Source organism: Oncorhynchus keta, chromosome 19 (assembly GCF_023373465.1).
Source record: "Oncorhynchus keta strain PuntledgeMale-10-30-2019 chromosome 19, Oket_V2, whole genome shotgun sequence".
Lineage (NCBI taxonomy): Eukaryota > Metazoa > Chordata > Actinopteri > Salmoniformes > Salmonidae > Oncorhynchus > Oncorhynchus keta.
In genome coordinates, this window is record NC_068439.1 from 30,964,678 (window position 1) to 30,982,989 (window position 18,312).

The window sequence follows — 18,312 nt, forward strand, 5'->3', positions numbered from 1 at the left end:
AGAAATGTTTGACTGTTAGAGAGAGGGAGAGAATGACTTGGCTGTTACCTTCTCTTTGTCTCTCATTGATCCTTTCCCCAGAATGGACATCTTAGTGAGCGTGTCTTCCTGCAGTCTCTTTAGTGAGTTCCCGCGTGGACCCAGCAGTTTGCCCACAAAGTTAAACTAAAACAGAAACACAAGCAGAGAAGCTCAATGAGTATCTGTGCAGATGAGATAAAGACATAAACATTTGTATGTCAATCAAATGGTGGCTCCAACAGTTTGCTTTTGATTCAATTTAAACAAGAATTGTTGACATGAGAACTATCTTCCTAGTAGCAGGCGTGCATCCCAAATGTCACTCTATTCCATATATAGTGCACTACTCTTGACCAGGGCCCATACGGTCAAATGTAATTCTCTATATAGGAAAAATGTTTGTTTTGTTTGTTTGTTAAACTGCAGTCGACTGTGATATTTTGGATGCAGTAATTGCAGAATAACTACAGTATACTGCGGTTTAACTGCAATTATACTGCACTGTAAAAAAAAAACAGTGTTATTTTAGATGGAGTTATACTGCACTCTGACTGTATTCTTTCTGCCTACTCTGACTGTATTCTTTCTGCCTACTCTGACTATATTCTTTCTGCCTACTCTGACTGTATTCTTTCTGCCTACTCTGACTGTATTCTTTCTGCCTACTCTGACTGTATTCTTTCTGCCTACTCTGACTGTATTCTTTCTGCCTACTCTGACTGTATTCTTTCTGCCTACTCTGACTGTATTCTTTCTGCCTACTCTGACTGTATTCTTTCTGCCTACTCTGACTGTATTCTTTCTGCCTACTCTGACTGTATTCTTTTTGCCTACTCTGACTGTATTCTTTCTGCCTACTCTGACTGTATTCTTTCTGCCTACTCTGACTGTATTCTTTCTGCCTACTCTGACTGTATTCTTTCTGCCTACTCTGACTGTATTCTTTCTGCCTACTCTGACTGTATTCTTTCTGCCTACTCTGACTGTATTCTTTCTGCCTACTCTGACTGTATTCTTTCTGCCTACTCTGACTGTATTCTTTCTGCCTACTCTGACTGTATTCTTTCTGCCTACTCTGACTGTATTCTTTCTGCCTACTCTGACTGTATTATTTCTGCCTACTCTGACTGTATTCTTTCTGCCTACTCTGACTGTATTCTTTCTGCCTACTCTGACTGTATTCTTTCTGCCTTTGACAGCTAACAAACATAATCCAAACAATTATAACAGCATTATGTGAAATGAGAAGACTCAGCATTTGACAGGTCATGTTCAAATAGTACATCATCTTTTCAACATATCAAGTTTTATACAATACCACAGTTTGCCTTTATATGTCAATGTCATCCCTGTTTAAATGCTCTGCAAAAGTCACAGAGTGCCTTTGCTATTTTCATATGGCTGTTGAATGTTGAGTGACAATGTTAAAGGTCATGCAAAGACCAAAACAGAGAGAGTAGATGGACACAAAAAAAAGAGGGGAGGGAGAGGGAACAGAGAATGAAAGCAGAGAGGAAAGAGAGGGGGGAAGAGAGAAAGAGAGCAAAGAAAGAGGAAAAAGAGAGAAAGAGAGCAAAGAAAGAGGAAAGAGAGAGAGAGAGAGAGAGAGAGAGAGAGAGAGAGAGAGAGAGAGAGAGAGAGAGAGAAAGAGAGAGCGCAGGGAGAGAGTGCAAGGAGAGAGAGAGATAAAGCAGGGGGAGAGTACAGGGAGAGAGAGATAAAGCAGGGAGAGAGTGCAAGGAGAGAGAGATAAAGCAAGGTGAGAGTGCAGGTGCAGGGAGAGAGAGATAAAGCAAGGTGAGAGTGCAGGGAGAGAGAGATAAAGCAGGGAGAGAGTGCAGGGAGAGAGAGATAAAGCAGGGAGAGAGTGCAGGGAGAGAGAGATAAAGCAGGTAGAGAGTGCAGGGAGAGAGAGATAAAGCAGGGAGAGAGTGCAGGGAGAGAGAGAGATAAAGCAAGGTGAGAGTGCAGGGAGAGAGAGAGATAAAGCAAGGTGAGAGTGCAGGGAGAGAGAGATAAAGCAAGGTGAGAGTGCAGGGAGAGAGAGATAAAGCAGGGAGAGAGTGCAGGGAGAGAGAGATAAAGCAGGGAGAGAGTGTAGGGAGAGAGAGATAAAGCAAGGTGAGAGTACAGGGAGAGAGAGATAAAGCAGGGAGAGAGTGCAGGGAGAGAGAGATAAAGCAAGGTGAGAGTACAGGGAGAGAGAGATAAAGCAGGGAGAGAGGGAGATACAGAGCTTGTTCTCTTCTGCTCACCATCTCTCTCTCCGTTTAACGCTGAGTTATACAGCTGTCTCCTACATCTCTATGGGTCATTAATTAGTGGACAGGATGGAAAAAAACTGCCCTATTTTGTTCTACGCCTTACCTATGTCTCCTGCCTGTTATTCTCTCAAAACAGTAACTGTCATTGCCATGGTCATTAACTGTCATTGCCATGGTCATGGTCATTAACTTTCATTGCCATGGTCATTAACTGTCATTGCCATGGTCATTAACTGTCATTGATATTGTCATTAACTGTCATTGTCATGGTCATTAACTGTCATTGCCATGGTCATTAATTGTCATTGCCTTGTTCATTAACTGTCATTGCCTTGGTCATTAACTATCCTTGCCATGGTCATTAACTGTCATTGCCATGGTCATTAACTGTCATTGCCATGGTCATTAACTCTATTTGCCATGGTCATTAATTGTCATTGCCTTGGTCATTAACTATCCTTGCCATGGTCATTGACTGTCATTGCCTTGGTCAGTGACTGTCATTTTCATGGTCAGTGGCAGGCAATGCACTCAGGTGAACTCAGGCCATATGGCTGTATATTGTCAGTTTCACTACTGTGCTCGTATCCAGGCCTGCATATATGCTAACACCAGTTAAATTCCACTCATTACTTTTGTACACAGGGTGATGTCTACAGATGCTGAGGCTACATAAAAGGTGCCAAAGGTATCTGAAAGTCCATTATGTTGACAAATAGCCAGGTTTACATCCGACTGAGTGTGAACAGGTGGGAAAGTTTGCACCTGTTATATTCAGGGTGGAACACATCCTGTAATGTAAACAACAGGGAAATTACTTAGACGTTTCATGTTTTTAGTTTTACGTTTTTTTCGTTCCCTAAAATTGGTCATTTTATTAAGACAAATAACAGGAGGCATGACAGTCAGTCAGTCAGACAGCATATCACGTGCTGTTTTGGTGCTGTGCTGTGGGATGCTGTTGGTTTGATGCTTTTTTAAAGCCTAGTTATTTACAGACAGATCAAAGATATTTGCCTTGGATCTGATCTGTTTAATGCCTCTAAATGTCAGAGATAAACTTAATCTGGACATTAAACACCACCCTGTCTTTATATTTACTCATGCAAACGAAAGCCTCTCTAACCCACATTCCACAGTACAGTACTAGCCTGGTAGAATCAGCCAGATTGCCGTGTTCGTCATTCTGTTTTAATAGACATATCAGTCTTTCTTCAATGGGTGTTTGGAATAAGTAAAAAAACTGGGCTTTGCATCCCAAATGGCACCCATCTTCCCTTTATAGTGCACTACCTTTGAAAGTAGTGCACTCTAAAGGGAATAGAATGTAATGGGATGCAGCCATTGTCTGACTGGGGCCTGTGGTCATTTACTGCTTTTAATATCTCTAATCCATTTCCCCCAACAACAGCAATAATCTGAACCCAGTCCAGAACTGCTGCGGCGTGGGTCTCTTACTGTCCCTTAATGGGGACTAGGAGGGGACTGTACTGCCTGGCACCGATAGTGACGGCCCACATGAGAGCTGAACAGTCTCTTCTTAATCATGTGTTGGCAAGAACCACTTTGCTTTGATTATGGTTACACACACACACACACACACACACACACACACACACACACACACACACACACACACACACACACACACACACACACACACACACACACACACACACACACACACACACACACACACACACACACACACACACACACACACTAGGACCACACTATACACTCTTAGAAAAAAAAGGTGTTATCTAGGATCTAAAAGGGTTCTTCGGCTGTCCCCATAGGAGAACCCTTTGAAAAACCCTTTTTGGTTCCATGTAGAACCCTTTCCATTGAGGGTTCTACATGGAATCCAAAATAGTTCTACATGGAACCAAAAAGGGTTATCCTATGGGGACAGCTTTAGAACCCCTTTGGAAACCATTTTTCGAAGAGTGTAGAGTAGGCCTACACACCACTCTCACAGTCGTAGTTCAGGGCTGACAGAGGAGCCGTGGTACAGAGTGGTCATCCTAACAGCAACAATAACCAAAACCACAGCATTTTCAACTGCACATCTTAGAGTTGGCAGGGGATGGAGAAAGCAGGTGGAGAGATGAAGGGTTCTGTGATGATTAAAAAGTCAGAGGACACCAACCAGTAGGAACGAATCTATGATTAATCACAGCTACCCAGGGGGGTAGGGCGGACCAACATCTAACATCTTTTCATCATTTCCTGAATGCATTACTGTACTGCTAGCCTGCACTGTGCTGGAGAGGAGGAGAGGAGGTGTGTGTGTATGTATGTATGTGTGTATTGCACTGTGAGACGAGAGGAGAGGTGTGTTCAGAGAAAAGCCAGCATGCAGCGATTTTGCTGAAGACAGCAGGACAGACAGAGCCAAAAGCAGAAGAATAAATCACTACTGCCATTGCTGAGGAGCGGAGAGACCCAGACACACAGAGAGACACAGAGAAGAGGAGAGGCACAGAGACACACAGAGACAGACAGAAGAGAGGAGAGACAGACACAAAGAGACAGAGACGCAGAGACACACAGAGACACAGACACAGTGAGACACAGAGGATAGAAGAGACAGACACACAGAGACACATACATACAGAGAGCCACAGAGGATACAAGAGACACAGAGACACACAGAGAGACACAGAGGAGAGGAGAGCCACAGATACACACAGAGACAGACAGGAGAGAGGAGAGACAGACACAAAGAGACAGAGACACAGACACAGTGAGACACAGAGGATAGAAGAGACACAGAGACACACAGAGACACAGACACACAGAGAGACACAGATGAGAGTAGAAACACAGAGACAGACAGTGGAGAGTAGTTTCACAGAAAAACAAAGGAGAAGAGAGACACATACACAGAGGCACAGAGGAGAGATAGACACAAAGAGACAGAGACACACAGAGACATAGAGACACAGGGGAGAGAGGAGAGATATAAACACAACCTAAACTGGAAATTAACACCTTTCTAATGGCCTTATAATAATAATATTATTAATTATTATTATTAATGGCCTTGGGTGATTACACAAATATTTATCATGGGTGCACGTACAGTGACTTCAGAAAGTATTCATACCCCTTGACTTGTTTCACATTTTGTTGTGTTACAGACAGAATTTCTTTATCTCTTTTTTCTCTTTTTTAAAACATTTTTCTCACCAATCTACACACAATACCCCATAATGACAAATTGAAAACATGTTTTTGTAAATTGTTGCACATTTGTTTAACAATGAAACACAGAAATATCTCATTTACATATGTATTCACACCCGTGTCAGTACTTTGAAGTAGTACTTTAGCGACGACTACAGCTGTGTCTTTTGGGGTAAGTCTCTAAGAGCTTTGCACGCCTGGATTGTACAATATTTGTCCATTTTTCTTTTAAAAATTCTTCCAGCTCTGTCAAGTAGATTGTTGATCATTGCTAGACAGCAATTTTCAGGTTTTGCCATAAGCCACAAGCCAATTCAAGTCAAAACTGTAGCTAGGCCACTCAGGAAGATCCTAAAAAACTCCCTAGACAAGCATACTACCCATAACATGATGCAGCCACCACCATGCTTGAACATTTGAAGAGTGATACTCAGTGATGTGTTGTGTTGGATTTGCCGCAAACATAACACAGGACAAAAGTACACTTATTTGACACTTTTCTTTGCAATATTACCTTAGTGCCTTGTTGCAAATAGGATGCATGTTTTGGATCATTTTTTATTATACCTTCTTTTCACTCTGTAATTTAGGTTAGTATTGTGGCATAACTACAATGTTGATCCATCCTCAGTTTTCTCGTATCACAACCATCAAACTCTGTAACTGATTTAAAATCACCATTGGCCTCATAGAGAAATCAATGAGAGATTTCCTTCCTCTCCGGCAACTGAGTTAGGAAGGACGCCTGTATCTTTGTGGTGACTCGGTGTATTGATACAGCATCCAAAGCCAAATTAATATCTACACCATGCTCAAAGGGATATTCAGCATTTGCTTTTTTATTTTTACACATCTCCCAATCGGTGCTCTTCTTTGTGAGGCATTGAACAACCTCCCGGGTCTGTGTGGTTGAATCTGTGCTCAAAATTAATTACTGGATTAAGGGACCTTGCAGATAATTGTACGTGTGGGGTACAGTCATTCAAAAACAATGTTAACCACTATAATTGAACACGGAATGAGTCCATGCAACTTATTATGCAACTTGTTAAGGACATTTGTCGTTCTGAACTTCTTTAGGAATGCCATAACAAAGGTGTTGAATACTTAATGACTCAAGACATTTCAGCATTGATTTTTTATAATTAATTTCTTAAATGTTCTACACACAAAATTCCACTTTGACTTTATGGGGTATTGTCTGTAAATCAGTGACACAAAATCTCAATTTAATCCATTTTAAATTCAGTCTGTAACGCTACAAAATGTGTAAAGAGTAAAGGGGTGTGAAAAATATACGGCCATGAAAAACAGGACAGTATTTCATGGCAAATGGTGTGGTGTTTCGTTGTTGAGAGATTGATTTATACCAATTACACAGTGAATGCGCAAACAAAGTACACTGAGTGTACAAAACATTAGGAACACCCTAATATTGAGTTTCTCTCAAAACAGCTTCAATTCGTCGGGGTATGGACTCTACAAGGTGTCGAAAGCATTCCACAGGGATGACTCCAATGCTTCCCACAGTCGTGTGAATTTGGCTGGATGAACCCATTCTTGATACACATAGAAACTGTTGAGCGTGAAAACCCCAGCAGCATTGCCCTTCATGACAGACTATATTCGATGCGCCTGGTACCTACTACCATACCCCGCTCAAAGGCACTTAAATATTTTGTCTTGCTCATTCACCCTCTTAATGGCACACATACACAATCTATGTCTCAATTATATAAAGACATAGAAGTACTTCTGTAACCTGCCTCCTCCCCTTCATTTACACTGATTAAAGTGGATTTAACAAGACATCAATAAGGGATCATAGCTTTCACCTGGATCCAGCTGGTCAGTCAAAAGTAGTACACTATATGGAATAGGGTGCCGTTTTAGATGCACCCATGGGCTGACTAATGGGCCTCCATAATTTACATAATCTTCCTCCTGAGGCACACTATTCTGTTTATTTACATATCTTTGTTGACTTATTTCTTTATACGTCTCAGAACTGGCTCAAAAGTATTTATTTTTATTTTGAGCTTTGATTGTTTATCATGTACACGATACAAGCAAAGATCTCTTGCAATTTCTTAGAACTGCTCTATATACACTCAGGATGACTATTGACTCTCAGTGGGTATAAATGAATATGTACAGTACAGTACCCTCCTTGCTTTCTGAACACACTAGTCATCTTTTTAGTTCCTCATAAACCAATGCATTATTATTTTTCATAAAAAGTAAACCCTATTTCATAGGGCAGTTGATTATGAAGAGATATTGTTAACCAGACAAGACCCTTTGATTTCTTCTTTCATCTGTAGAGGAAAAGCATCATAGACACTAGCAGCCCTTAACAATGCATGGGGATGATACCCTGTAGCATAGCGCAAAGATATCAAGGTACTGTATACACGGAGTACACCAAACATTAAGAACACCTTCCTAATATTGAGATGCATCCCCTCCCCCGTTTGTCCCCAGAACCACCACAATTGTGGAAAAACCAACTGTAGCAGCGTTGAAGTTCTTGACACAAACCGGTGCGCCTGGCACCTACCACCATACCCCGTTCAAAGGCACCTAAATATTTTGTCTTGCCCATTCACCCTCTGAATGGCACACATACACAATCCCTGTCTCAATTGTCTGAAGGCTTAAAAATCCTTCTTTAACCTGACTCCTCCCCTTCATTTACAAGGGATCATAGCTTTTACCTGGTCAGTCTATGTCATGGAAAGAGCAGGTGTTCTTGATGTTTTGTACAGTCAGTGTATAAACAAATGCAATGAAATTGTTTATTTTACAGTTAGCCTATTCCATTTTCACATGATCCCAGATCACTCTAAAATATATTTCCCTATAAATTCTAACCATAGTCTTCTCAAAGGATGACTATGGAGGTATTGCAGAACAATATGTCATGCTGTTTTACATACTGTAGTGCCAGGGGTGGATTGGTCATCTGGCAAATCTGGCAAATACCAGATGGGCTGGACAATGATTTAATTTGGCAGCCTGTGGGCCTGTTAAGACGTATTTCATTTTTTTTACCGTGTTTTTATTTGCTTTGTCCTTTTGTGTTGTAACCCCTACAGGTGCAATAGCCATGTCAATTTACACACTAAGTTTATACCGCATGTACCCGCATGTACCACAGGATTTGGTAATAATAAAATACACTGCTCCAAAAAAAAAGGGAACACTAAAATAACACATCCTAGATCTGAATGAATGAAATATTCTTATTAGTTACTTTTTTCTTTACATAGTTGAATGTGCTGACAACAAAATGGAAATAAAATTGATCAACCCATGGAGGTCTAGATTTGGAGTCACACTCAAAATTAAAGTGGAAAACCACACTCCAGGCTGATCCAACTTTGATGTAATGTCCTTAAAACGAGTCAAAATTAGGCTCAGTAGTGTGTGTGGCCTCCACGTGCCTGTATGACCTCCCTACAATGCCTGGGCATGCTCCTGATGAGGTGGCGGCATGATGTCCCAGATGTACTCAATTGGATTCAGGTCTGGGGAACGGGCGGGCCAGTCCATAGCATCAATGCCTTCCACTTGCAGGAACTGCTGACACACTCCAGCCACATGAGGTCTAGCATTGTCTTGCATTAGGAGGAACCCAGGGCCAACCACACCAGCATATGGTCTCACAAGGGGTCTGTGGATCTCATCTCGGTACCTAATGGCAGTCAGGCTACCTCTGGCACATGGAGGGCTGTGCGGCCCCGCAAAGAAATGCCACCCCACACCATGACTGACCCACTGCCAAACTGGTCATGCTGGAGGATGTTGCAGGCAGCAGAACGTTCTCCAGGGCGTCTCCAGACTCTGTCACGTCCGTCACATGTGCTCAGTGTGAACCTGCTTTCATCTGTGAAGAGCACAGGGTGCCAGTGGCGAATTTGCCAATCTTGGTGTTCTCTGGCAAATGCCAAACGTCCTACACGGTGTTGGGCTGTAAGCACAACCCCCACCTGTGGACGTCGGGCCATCATACCACCCTCATGGAGTCTGTTTCTGACCGTTTGAGCAGACACATGCACATTTGTGGCCTGCTGGAGGTCATTTTGCAGGGCTCCTCCTGCTCCTCCTTGCACAAAGGCGGAGGTAGCGGTCCTGCTGCGGGGTTGTTGCCCTCCTACGGCCTCCACCACGTCTCCTGATGTACTGGCCTGTCTCCTGGTAGCGCCTCCATGCTCTGGACACTACGCTGACAGACACAGCAAACCTTCTTGCCACATCGCGCATTGATGTGCCATCCTGGATGAGCTGCACTACCTGAGCCAGTTGTGTGGGTTGTAGACTCCGTCTCATGCTACCACTAGAGTGAAAGCACCGCCAGCATTCAAAAGTAACCAAAACATCAGCCAGGAAGCATAGGAACTGAGAAGTGGTCTGGTCACCACCTGCAGAACAACTCCTTTATTGGGGGTGTCTTGCTAAATGCCTATAATTTCCACCTGTTGTCTATTCCATTTGCACAACAGCATGTTAAATTTATTGTCAATCAGTGTTGCTTCCGAAGTGGACAGTTTGATTTCACAGAAGTGTGATTGACTTGGAGTTACATTGTGTTGTTTAAGTGTTCCCTTTATTTTATTGAGCAGTGTAGATAAGAGAAACAAAAAGAGATGAGCCTACACCCCCAACCCCCTATTCCAGTCCACCACAGCCCAACATTTCTCAGTTTCTGTTGTCCTAGATTCAGGGGGGAGCTGGTTCCCCCACTGGGGTGCCAGGGCAAAGAAGATCTTAGACTGGGCTGAGCGTAGGGGTGGGAGGGCCAAGAGACCTGAGGTGGCAGAATGGAGTGGGGTGTAGGGCTTGAGCATAGCCTGAAGCATAGCCTGAAGGTAGGGAGGGGCAGTTCCTCTTTCTGTTCCGTAGGTTAGCACCATGGTCTTGTAGTGGATGTGAGCTTCGACTCGAAGCCAGTGGAGTGTGCAGAGGAATGGGTTGACATCAGAGAACTTGGGAAGAACACCAGACGGGCTGCGGGATTCTGGATAAGTATCAGGTGTTTGATAGCACAAGCGGGGAGCACAGCCAACAGTGAGTTGAGGTAGTCCGGATGGGAGAGGACAAGTGTCTGGATTAGGACCTGCGCCACATCCTGTGTGAGGAAGGTTCGTATTCTACGGATGCCGTAGAGTATTAACCTGCAGGAGTGAGTCACTGCTTGGATGTTTGCAGAGAACGACAGGGTGTTGTCCAGGCTCACGCCAAGGTTATTTGAATTCTGCGAGGGCGACACTATGGAGTTGTCATCCATGATAGAGTGACAGCAGAGAAGATGTTGAGACAGGCAGACAGCACAACAGGGATGCAAACAAAATGTCTAAAGCAGAGACACAGTTATGGTGATGAATTGTATCTCCAGACAGAGGAACAGTTATAGTGGTGAGTTGTATCTCCCGACAGAGGAACAGTTATAGGGGTGAGTTGTATCTCCAGACAGGAGAACAGTTATAGTGCTGAGTTGTATCTCCAGAGGAACAGTTATAGTGGTGAGTTGTATCTCCAGAGGAACAGTTATAGTGGTGAGTTGAATCTCCAGACAGAGGAACAGTTATAGTGGTGAGTTGTATCTCCAGACAGAGAAACAGTTGTAGTGGTGAGTTGTAACTCCAGACAGAGGAACAGTTATAGTGGTGAGTTGTATCTCCAGAGGAACAGTTATAGTGGTGAGTTGTATCTCCAGACAGAAGAACAGTTATAGTGGTGAGTTGTATCTCCAGAGGAACAGTTATAGTGGTGAGTTCTACCTCCAGACAGAGTAACAGTTATAGTGGTGAGTTGTATCTCCAGACAGAGGAACAGTTATAGTGGTGAGTTGTATCTCCAGACAGGGGAAAAGCTATAGGGGTGAGTTGTATCTCCAGACAGAGGGACAGTTATAGTGGTGAGTTGCATCTCCAGACAGAGGAACAGTTATAGTGGTGAGTTGTATCTCCAGACAGAGGAACAGTTATAGTGGTGAGTTGTATCTCCAGAGGAACAGTTATAGTGGTGACTTGTATCTCCAGAGGAACAGTTGTAGTGGTGAGTTGTAACTCCAGACAGAGGAACAGTTATAGTGGTGAGTTGTATCTCCAGAGGAACAGTTATAGTGGTGAGTTGTATCTCCAGACAGAGGAAAAGTTATAGTGGTGAGTTGTATCTCCAGACAGAGGAACAGTTATAGCGGTGAGTTGTATCTCCAGACAGAGGAACAGTTATAGTGGTGAGTTGTATGTCCAGACAGAAGAACAGTTACAGTGGTGAGTTGTATCTCCAGAGGAACAGTTGTAGTGGTGAGTTGTATCTCCAGACAGAGGAACAGTTATAGTGGTGAGTTGTATCTCCAGAAGAACAGTTGTAGTGGTGAGTTGTATCTCCAGACAGAGGAACAGTTATAGTGGTGAGTTGTATCTCCAGAGGAACAGTTATAGTGGTGAGTTGTATCTCCAGACAGAGGAACAGGAATAGTGGTGAGTTGTATCTCCAGACAGAAGAACAGTTATAGTGGTGAGTTGTATCTCCAGACAGAGGAACAGTTATAGCGGTGAGTTGTATCTCCAGACAGAGGAACAGTTATAGTGCTGAGTTGTATCTCCAGAGGAACAGTTATAGTGGTGAGTTGTATCTCCAGACAGAGGACCAGTTATAGTGGTGAGTTGTATCTCCAGACAGAGGAACAGTTATAGCGGTGAGTTGTATCTCCAGACAGAGGAACAGTTATAGTGGTGAGTTGTATGTCCAGACAGAAGAACAGTTACAGTGGTGAGTTGTATCTCCAGAGGAACAGTTGTAGTGGTGAGTTGTATCTCCAGACAGAGGAACAGTTATAGTGGTGAGTTGTATCTCCAGAGGAACAGTTATAGTGGTGAGTTGTATCTCCAGACAGAGGAACAGGAATAGTGGTGAGTTGTATCTCCAGACAGAAGAACAGTTATAGTGGTGAGTTGAATCTCCAGACAGAGAAACATTTGTAGTGGTGAGTTGTATCTCCAGACAGAGGAACAGTTATAGTGGTGAGTTGTATCTCCAGACAGAAGAACAGTTATAGTGGTGAGTTGTATCTCCAGACAGAGGAACAGTTATAGTGGTGAGTTGTATCTCAAGAGGAACAGTTATAGTGGTGAGTTGTATCTCCAGACAGAGGAAAAGTTATAGTGGCGAGTTGTATCTCCAGACAGAGGAACAGTTATAGCGGTGAGTTGTATCTCCAGACAGAGGAACAGTTATAGTGGTGAGTTGTATGTCCAGACAGAAGAACAGTTACAGTGGTGAGTTGTATCTCCAGAGGAACAGTTGTAGTGGTGAGTTGTATCTCCAGACAGAGGAACAGTTATAGTGGTGAGTTGTATCTCCAGAAGAACAGTTGTAGTGGTGAGTTGTATCTCCAGACAGAGGAACAGTTATAGTGGTGAGTTGTATCTCCAGAGGAACAGTTATAGTGGTGAGTTGTATCTCCAGACAGAGGAACAGGAATAGTGGTGAGTTGTATCTCCAGACAGAAGAACAGTTATAGTGGTGAGTTGTATCTCCAGACAGAGGAACAGTTATAGCGGTGAGTTGTATCTCCAGACAGAGGAACAGTTATAGTGCTGAGTTGTATCTCCAGAGGAACAGTTATAGTGGTGAGTTGTATCTCCAGACAGAGGACCAGTTATAGTGGTGAGTTGTATCTCCAGACAGAGGAACAGTTATAGCGGTGAGTTGTATCTCCAGACAGAGGAACAGTTATAGTGGTGAGTTGTATGTCCAGACAGAAGAACAGTTACAGTGGTGAGTTGTATCTCCAGAGGAACAGTTGTAGTGGTGAGTTGTATCTCCAGACAGAGGAACAGTTATAGTGGTGAGTTGTATCTCCAGAGGAACAGTTATAGTGGTGAGTTGTATCTCCAGACAGAGGAACAGGAATAGTGGTGAGTTGTATCTCCAGACAGAAGAACAGTTATAGTGGTGAGTTGAATCTCCAGACAGAGAAACATTTGTAGTGGTGAGTTGTATCTCCAGACAGAGGAACAGTTATAGTGGTGAGTTGTATCTCCAGACAGAAGAACAGTTATAGTGGTGAGTTGTATCTCCAGACAGAGAAACAGTTGTAGTGGTGAGTTGTCTCCAGACAGAGTAACAGTTATAGTGGTGAGTTGTATCTCCAGAGGAACAGTTGTAGTGGTGAGTTGTATCTCCAGACAGAGGAACAGTTATAGTGGTGAGTTGTATCTCCAGAGGAACAGTTATAGTGGTGAGTTGTATCTCCAGACAGAGGGACAGTTATAGTGGTGAGTTGTATCTCCAGACAGAGGAACAGTTATATTGGTGAGTTGTATCTCCAGACAGAGGAACAGTTATAGTGCTGAGTTGTATCTCCAGAGGAACAGTTATAGTGGTGAGTTGTATCTCCAGACAGAGGACCAGTTATAGTGGTGAGTTGTATCTCCAGACAGAGGAACAGTTATATTGGTGAGTTGTATCTTCAGACAGAGGAAAGGTTATAGTGGTGAGTTGTATCTCCAGAGGAACAGTTATAGTGGTGAGTTGTATCTTCAGACAGAGGAAAGGTTATAGTGGTGAGTTGTATCTCCAGAGGAACAGTTATAGTGGTGAATTGTATCTCCAGACAGAGGAACAGTTATAGTGGTGAGTTGTATGTCCAGACAGAAGAACAGTTACAGTGGTGAGATGTATCTCCAGAGGAACAGTTGTAGTGGTGAGTTGTATCTCCAGACAGAGGAACAGTTATAGTGGTGAGTTGTATCTCCAGACAGAGAAACATTTGTAGTGGTGAGTTGTATCTCCAGAAAGAGAAACATTTGTAGTGGTGAGTTGTATCTCCAGACAGAGGAACAGTTATAGTGGTGAGTTTAATCTCCAGAGGAACAGTTATAGTGGTGAGTTGTTTCTCCAGCGGAACAGAGTGGTGAGTTGTATCTCCAGACAGAGGAACAGTTATAGTGGTGAGTTGTATCTCCAGACAGGAGAACAGTTATCGTGCTGAGTTGTATCTCCAGACAGAGGAACAGTTATAGTGGTGGGTTGTATGTCCAGACAGAAGAACAGTTACAGTGGTGAGTTGTATCTCCAGAGGAACAGTTGTAGTGGTGAGTTGTATCTCCAGACAGAGGAACAGTTATAGTGGTGAGTTGTATCTCCAGAGGAACAGTTATAGTGGTGAGTTGTATCTCCAGACAGAGGAACAGGTATAGTGGTGAGTTGTATCTCCAGAGGAACAGTTATAGTGGTGAGTTATATCTCCAGAGGAACAGTTATAGTGGTGAGTTGTATATCCAGTCAGAGGAACAGTTATAGTGGTGAGTTGAATCTCCAGAAAGAGAAACATTTGTAGTGGTGAGTTGTATCTCCAGACAGAGGAACAGTTATAGTGGTGAGTTTAATCTCCAGAGGAACAGTTATAGTGGTGAGTTGTATCTCCAGACAGAGGAACAGTTATATTGGTGAGTTGTATCTCCAGACAGAGGAACAGTTATAGTGCTGAGTTGTATCTCCAGAGGAACAGTTATAGTGGTGAGTTGTATCTCCAGACAGAGGACCAGTTATAGTGGTGAGTTGTATCTCCAGACAGAGGAACAGTTATATTGGTGAGTTGTATCTTCAGACAGAGGAAAGGTTATAGTGGTGAGTTGTATCTCCAGAGGAACAGTTATAGTGGTGAGTTGTATCTTCAGACAGAGGAAAGGTTATAGTGGTGAGTTGTATCTCCAGAGGAACAGTTATAGTGGTGAATTGTATCTCCAGACAGAGGAACAGTTATAGTGGTGAGTTGTATGTCCAGACAGAAGAACAGTTACAGTGGTGAGATGTATCTCCAGAGGAACAGTTGTAGTGGTGAGTTGTATCTCCAGACAGAGGAACAGTTATAGTGGTGAGTTGTATCTCCAGACAGAGAAACATTTGTAGTGGTGAGTTGTATCTCCAGAAAGAGAAACATTTGTAGTGGTGAGTTGTATCTCCAGACAGAGGAACAGTTATAGTGGTGAGTTTAATCTCCAGAGGAACAGTTATAGTGGTGAGTTGTTTCTCCAGCGGAACAGTTGTAGTGGTGAGTTGTATCTCCAGACAGAGGAACAGTTATAGTGGTGAGTTGTATCTCCAGACAGGAGAACAGTTATCGTGCTGAGTTGTATCTCCAGACAGAGGAACAGTTATAGTGGTGGGTTGTATGTCCAGACAGAAGAACAGTTACAGTGGTGAGTTGTATCTCCAGAGGAACAGTTGTAGTGGTGAGTTGTATCTCCAGACAGAGGAACAGTTATAGTGGTGAGTTGTATCTCCAGAGGAACAGTTATAGTGGTGAGTTGTATCTCCAGACAGAGGAACAGGTATAGTGGTGAGTTGTATCTCCAGAGGAACAGTTATAGTGGTGAGTTATATCTCCAGAGGAACAGTTATAGTGGTGAGTTGTATATCCAGTCAGAGGAACAGTTATAGTGGTGAGTTGAATCTCCAGAAAGAGAAACATTTGTAGTGGTGAGTTGTATCTCCAGACAGAGGAACAGTTAGAGTGGTGAGTTTAATCTCCAGAGGAACAGTTATAGTGGTGAGTTGTTTCTCCAGCGGAACAGTTGTAGTGGTGAGTTGTATCTCCAGACAGAGGAACAGTTATAGTGGTGAGTTATATCTCCAGAGGAACAGTTATAGTGGTGAGTTGTATCTCCAGACAGGAGAACAGTTATAGTGCTGAGTTGTATCTCCAGAGGAACAGTTATAGTGGTGAGTTGTATCTCCAGAGGAACAGTTATAGTGGTGAGTTGTATCTCCAGACAGAGGAACAGTTATAGTGCTGAGTTGTATCTCCAGACAGAGAAAAGTTGTAGTGGTGAGTTGTATCTCCAGACAGAGGAACAGTTATAGTGGTGAGTTGTATCTCCAGACAGAGGAACAGTTATAGTGGTGAGTTGTATCTCCAGAGGAACAGTTATAGTGGTGAGTTGTATCTCCAGACAGAGGAACAGGAATAGTGGTGAGTTGTATCTCCAGACAGAAGAACAGTTATAGTGGTGAGTTGAATCTCCAGACAGAGAAACATTTGTAGTGGTGAGTTGTATCTCCAGACAGAGGAACAGTTATAGTGGTGAGTTGTATCTCCAGACAGAAGAACAGTTATAGTGGTGAGTTGTATCTCCAGACAGAGAAACAGTTGTAGTGGTGAGTTGTACCTCCAGACAGAGTAACAGTTATAGTGGTGAGTTGTATCTCCAGAGGAACAGTTGTAGTGGTGAGTTGTATCTCCAGACAGAGGAACAGTTATAGTGGTGAGTTGTATCTCCAGAGGAACAGTTATAGTGGTGAGTTGTATCTCCAGACAGAGGGACAGTTATAGTGGTGAGTTCTATCTCCAGACAGAGGAACAGTTATATTGGTGAGTTGTATCTCCAGACAGAGGAACAGTTATAGTGCTGAGTTGTATCTCCAGAGGAACAGTTATAGTGGTGAGTTGTATCTCCAGACAGAGGAACAGTTATATTGGTGAGTTGTATCTTCAGACAGAGGAAAGGTTATAGTGGTGAGTTGTATCTCCAGAGGAACAGTTATAGTGGTGAGTTGTATCTTCAGACAGAGGAAAGGTTATAGTGGTGAGTTGTATCTCCAGAGGAACAGTTATAGTGGTGAGTTGTATCTCCAGACAGGAGAACAGTTACAGTGCTGAGTTGTATCTCCAGAGGAACAATTATAGTGGTGAGTTGTATCTCCAGACAGAGGAACAGTTATAGTGGTGAGTTGTATGTCCAGACAGAAGAACAGTTACAGTGGTGAGATGTATCTCCAGAGGAACAGTTGTAGTGGTGAGTTGTATCTCCAGACAGAGGAACAGTTATAGTGGTGAGTTGTATCTCCAGACAGAGGAACAGGAATAGTGGTGAGTTGTATCTCCAGACAGAAGAACAGTTATAGTGGTGAGTTGAATCTCCAGAAAGAGAAACATTTGTAGTGGTGAGTTGTATCTCCAGACAGAGGAACAGTTATAGTGGTGAGTTTAATCTCCAGAGGAACAGTTATAGTGGTGAGTTGTATCTCCAGACAGAGGAACAGTTATAGTGGTGAGTTGTATCTCCAGACAGGAGAACAGTTATCGTGCTGAGTTGTATCTCCAGACAGAGGAACAGTTATAGTGGTGGGTTGTATGTCCAGACAGAAGAACAGTTACAGTGGTGAGTTGTATCTCCAGAGGAACAGTTGTAGTGGTGAGTTGTATCTCCAGACAGAGGAACAGTTATAGTGGTGAGTTGTATCTCCAGAGGAACAGTTATAGTGGTGAGTTGTATCTCCAGACAGAGGAACAGGTATAGTGGTGAGTTGTATCTCCAGAGGAACAGTTATAGTGGTGAGTTATATCTCCAGAGGAACAGTTATAGTGGTGAGTTGTATATCCAGTCAGAGGAACAGTTATAGTGGTGAGTTGAATCTCCAGACAGAGGAACAGTTATAGTGGTGAGTTGTATCTCCAGAAGAACAGTTGTAGTGGTGAGTTGTATCTCCAGACAGAGGAACAGTTATAGTGGTGAGTTGTATCTCCAGAGGAACAGTTATAGTGGTGAGTTGTATCTCCAGACAGAGGAACAGGAATAGTGGTGAGTTGTATCTCCAGACAGAAGAACAGTTATAGTGGTGAGTTGTATCTCCAGACAGAGGAACAGTTATAGCGGTGAGTTGTATCTCCAGACAGAGGAACAGTTATAGTGCTGAGTTGTATCTCCAGAGGAACAGTTATAGTGGTGAGTTGTATCTCCAGACAGAGGACCAGTTATAGTGGTGAGTTGTATCTCCAGACAGAGGAACAGTTATAGCTGTGAGTTGTATCTCCAGACAG

General features: G+C 43.1%; 1 protein-coding gene across 2 annotated transcripts in view; it reads right to left on the reverse strand.

The window, feature by feature from the left end:
* LOC118397731 (KH domain-containing, RNA-binding, signal transduction-associated protein 3-like) overlaps positions 1 to 18,312 on the reverse strand; it is a 236,990-nt gene that overhangs the window by 104,196 nt on the left and 114,482 nt on the right. For both annotated transcript variants that reach the window (XM_052470270.1, XM_052470269.1), the window contains exon 3: positions 49 to 165. In XM_052470270.1, the coding sequence (XP_052326230.1) occupies positions 49 to 165 (117 nt within the window). The remainder of the gene's footprint in view (positions 1 to 48; positions 166 to 18,312) is intronic.